The sequence below is a fragment of the Gossypium raimondii genome, chromosome 11 (assembly GCF_025698545.1).
Source record: "Gossypium raimondii isolate GPD5lz chromosome 11, ASM2569854v1, whole genome shotgun sequence".
NCBI lineage: Eukaryota > Viridiplantae > Streptophyta > Magnoliopsida > Malvales > Malvaceae > Gossypium > Gossypium raimondii.
The window spans coordinates 32,924,061-32,927,718 of NC_068575.1; the positions used below are offsets into that span (position 1 = coordinate 32,924,061).

General features: G+C 35.8%; 1 protein-coding gene across 1 annotated transcript; it reads right to left on the reverse strand.

Annotated features, from left to right (window-relative positions):
• Nucleotides 1–203: 203 nt before the first annotated feature.
• On the reverse strand, nucleotides 204–3,256 carry LOC105804183 (protein DETOXIFICATION 27). The gene is made up of 8 exons (XM_012636680.2): nucleotides 2,882–3,256; nucleotides 2,264–2,805; nucleotides 2,085–2,171; nucleotides 1,788–1,844; nucleotides 943–1,181; nucleotides 732–850; nucleotides 557–646; nucleotides 204–461 (listed from the first exon to the last, which is right to left on the reverse strand). Exons 1-8 carry the CDS (start codon nucleotides 3,170–3,172, stop codon nucleotides 414–416), a joined length of 1,473 nt encoding a protein of 490 aa, XP_012492134.1. The 5' UTR covers nucleotides 3,173–3,256; the 3' UTR covers nucleotides 204–413.
• Nucleotides 3,257–3,658: the final 402 nt, after the last annotated feature.

A 3,658-nucleotide genomic window follows, 5' to 3' on the forward strand; every position in this document is an offset into this window, starting at 1 on the left:
ATGGGGCCAACTATGCAAGCCCATCAGGTCCTTTTACAAGTTATATTATGCTTTATCTTTAAAAACATTATGCCTAAGAGGATCAGAGTTTAGGTAAATTAATTCATACAATTATCATTAGAATATAATTTTTATGTTACGTGTAGTAGGAAAAGCTTATCACAAAATTAATTAGACCCATAAACACTCCATATGGACCAGGGTTTACACTTGAACATCACTTTAGCAATTTCATTCGAAAAATAAAGAAAATTACAAAGATGGTTGTACCAGCAATGAGAAAACAAATATTACAAACAAAGGATTTCAATCTTTTAATACTTGTAATTGTGAATCAAAATATAGTAGGCCCTCTTAAATTAAAAGATGATGAAGGCCATTCGGGTCACTATAAAAAGTGTGTTGATTAATCATTAGTTTATCGCTGACCACTTCCTCACGTGCAACCTTGCCTTTTCTGCCTGAAATTCACACCAAAAAAAATAAATTCAGATGCCATGGAATTGGAGAGAATCGAAACATAATTAATTAATAGAATATAAACAATAGCTCAAACCTCCTTCTCCCAATCACACCGCATTGTAATAAACGCAAGAATCGCCGTCTGAACTGCTGCCCCTCCGAATATCATTCCAGCCCAAATTCCCTGCCAAACATTGCATTAGTATTTTCTGGTTTCATATATGGTCATTTGATGTCTTTAAGAAAACCTTCACTATCAAAATGCTTACCATTACTCCTAGGTGGAAGACCCATCCCATCAAGAATCCTAGTGGAACCCCTATGAGATAGTAGCAACCCAGATTTATGTAAGCCACGTAGGATTGCCATCCAGACCCCACTGCCACTCCTACATACCCGAGAGTTAATTTATATTCACATTAATTCATCAAATTTATGATATCAAGAAAGGTAAGAAATGCAGCCAGCAATGGTCTTTACCAGATAGAATGGGCTGAACACTGTTGAGCAAAATGGTGAAGGCTAAGAGAAGTGAGAGCTTGCTTACTGCTTCCAAAACTGGTTGGCTTGTGGAGAATATGAGAGCAAACTTATCATGGAATATCATAATCAACAACCAGAAGAAGATCCCAATTATAACTGATGTCACCACTGAAACTATTGTTGCAAACTTGGCTCCTTCCCCATTTCCAGCTCCAAGCTCATTTGCCACCCTAACTCTGCATGCATCATTTATTTTCATTACGTTTCTTCAATTTAATTTTGATTATTCATTTTTCGGGACCAGATCTATTTTTAGTTTAAAATTTCTTGTCAATCAATTCCTCCTTTAATTTTTTATTTTTAAAAGAAGAGAGAAATGATTCCTATTAATATTTCTTGTCAAACAAAATATATAAAGTTAAAGACAAATGAAAGGGATAAGATAATTGTGGTGCTAACATAAGCCACCAACCTAGACCATTCCAATATATAGTAAAATCCAAACATCTTGAGAGAGACATTTTAACTCTATCTGAATGATGCTCGAAGATACTAGTGGTAATAATAAAGCAATTCTGTGAATTCTGCGTTTCACGACATTTAATACAAATAATTTTATATATTTTAGACTTACTACATATTATTTAAGATAGCTAACAAAACTCCATAGTTTTAACATTTTTAAATATAATAAGATAAAAGAATAGATTGGAAAATTTGTTTGGTGTCTGTTGATTTCAATTCCCAATATAATTGACAGCCAAAAGGCTAGCTCATTGGCCTAAAATGTTATTCTAGAAATATGCAGGAAAATAAGTGGCCTAAGATCGAACTCGACTTACCCGATTCCAGCAAAGAATGCGAATGGTATCATCAATTCCCATCCATTAATTGACATGCTGCCAATATGAGTCAGAATAATTAAATATAAAATACATAACTTCATTAAATACTACTTTGACTTCAAAAAACAATAGAGTTCCTAGTTTACGGAATTTGCCATCTTCGGCAAAACAGTAATGAAAGGTTGGCCGGCTTGTTTGACGATTCATCACTCAAACAATCATATTTGTATGTCAATGTTTACCACGTCGAATTAAAAGTCATCTAGGGAAATAATATATGTTCAAGATTCATACCATATGGACAGAGCATCAACGGCTATCTCTGCGTTTTGGAGATTTCCGGTCATCAAAATTAATATTCTATAGTACCAGTTCTCCAAGCTGTAGATTTTTAAAACGTACAATGAGTTGAATTGGACAGCTTTTCACTTCAATGAAATAAAAAATGGCAGAGAAGGGGGAGGGGCACCTACCAAAGCATGACTCCAGAGGCGGCTGAGAGTTTGATGAAATCCCAAAGGCCAGAAAATGCTTCAATGGTGAAACCGGTCCAAGTAAGAGGACACCCTCCGCAAACAGTGTAGGCAAAGAGTCCCAAAACCAAAATCCACCAAGAAAAATTCAAGGTAACCGCAGTCCCAACCACCCCAAGCTGAAGCCTATACACAAACACCCAACTTATGAAGATATGGACCAAGAGAGCCACCAGGGAAACCCATGCAATCACCATGTTTTTAAGCTGGCTCTGCAAGAACCTTTGCAGGGGAAACTGAAACGCAAAGCTGAAATGAAGCGGTATCATCCACATAGAAACGATCCCCGATAGCTCCGCCACATCTTGCGGCTGTCCCAATAGTTTCAACGCCGGGGAAGCAAAGAGATACAAAGGCAAAAGCAAAATACAACATAGGAAAAGAACAATCCATGAACGTTGCATGTATACGCCCAACATGTAGTATTTCTTTGCTCCAAAGGCTTGGCCACACAGGGTCTCGAGAGCACTCGCCATCCCCAACTAATAAAAAACAAATGAAACGTTAGGCAAAGAACCAAATAATGGACCATGTAGATGAGAGTAAGGATATAGGTACCAGGAGGCCAAAGTCGAACCCCACGATGACATTATTTGCAATGGAAATGGCAGCAAGCTCGAGATCCCCAAGGTGGCCTGCAAAGGCTTGAGTGATAACCAGCATGGAGTAAGAGGCAAGGCGGCTGAAGATTGCAGGGCCAACTATCTGCCAAAGCTTTCTTGATTCAATCCATACCCGTCTCCTAAGGGATTGGTTTTGATCATCTTGTTCACCTTTCAATCCTTCAGCCGGACCTAAATCTTCAACCAAAGGGACCTTTGCTTCCTTCAACGCACCATTACTCGACATATTTTCTGCTCGCTTCTCGTCTATCGATCTATTTCTTTTTCTTGGGGGTTCAATGAACTGAAAAACTCAGGACCTTGTTGTTTCTACGACGCATATATACACACACATATCGACAAACACATTTTTTTTATACGATTTGTATTTAATTACTTAATTAATATATATAAATTCTCGAACTGATATAGATACATTATTAAATTTTAGAGAAAAATTATATGAATTTATTTTCTCAATAAAAATGACAAATCAGATTTTTTTATTTTTAGTAGTTTTAGTTAGATTTAAATTTTCTCAGAGAAAAAATCGATTTGTAATTCTCTTATTAAGAAGACATAAAATAACGTAAAATTACAGATTCATACAATCCGTTCTCTAAATAATAACTATACATCAAAGTCAATAAAATACAAATTATATAAAAAATTAATAAATTTTACATCTAAATTTGTATATATTGAAATACGTAAAAAATTTTCGAGCTAATCA

What these genes read in the sequence shown, in the direction of transcription:
- LOC105804183 (XM_012636680.2), bottom strand. Translation starts at nt 3,172, where the DNA reads ATGTCGAGTAATGGTGCGTTGAAGGAAGCAAAGGTCCCTTTGGTTGAA. An exon ending in GTTGATGCTCTGTCCATATG is followed by an intron (nt 1,845 to 2,084) that starts GTATGAATCTTG and finishes TCATATTGGCAG; the next exon opens with CATGTCAATTAATGGATGGG. An exon ending in TGTTCAGCCCATTCTATCTG is followed by an intron (nt 851 to 942) that starts GTAAAGACCATT and finishes TCGGGTATGTAG; the next exon opens with GAGTGGCAGTGGGGTCTGGA.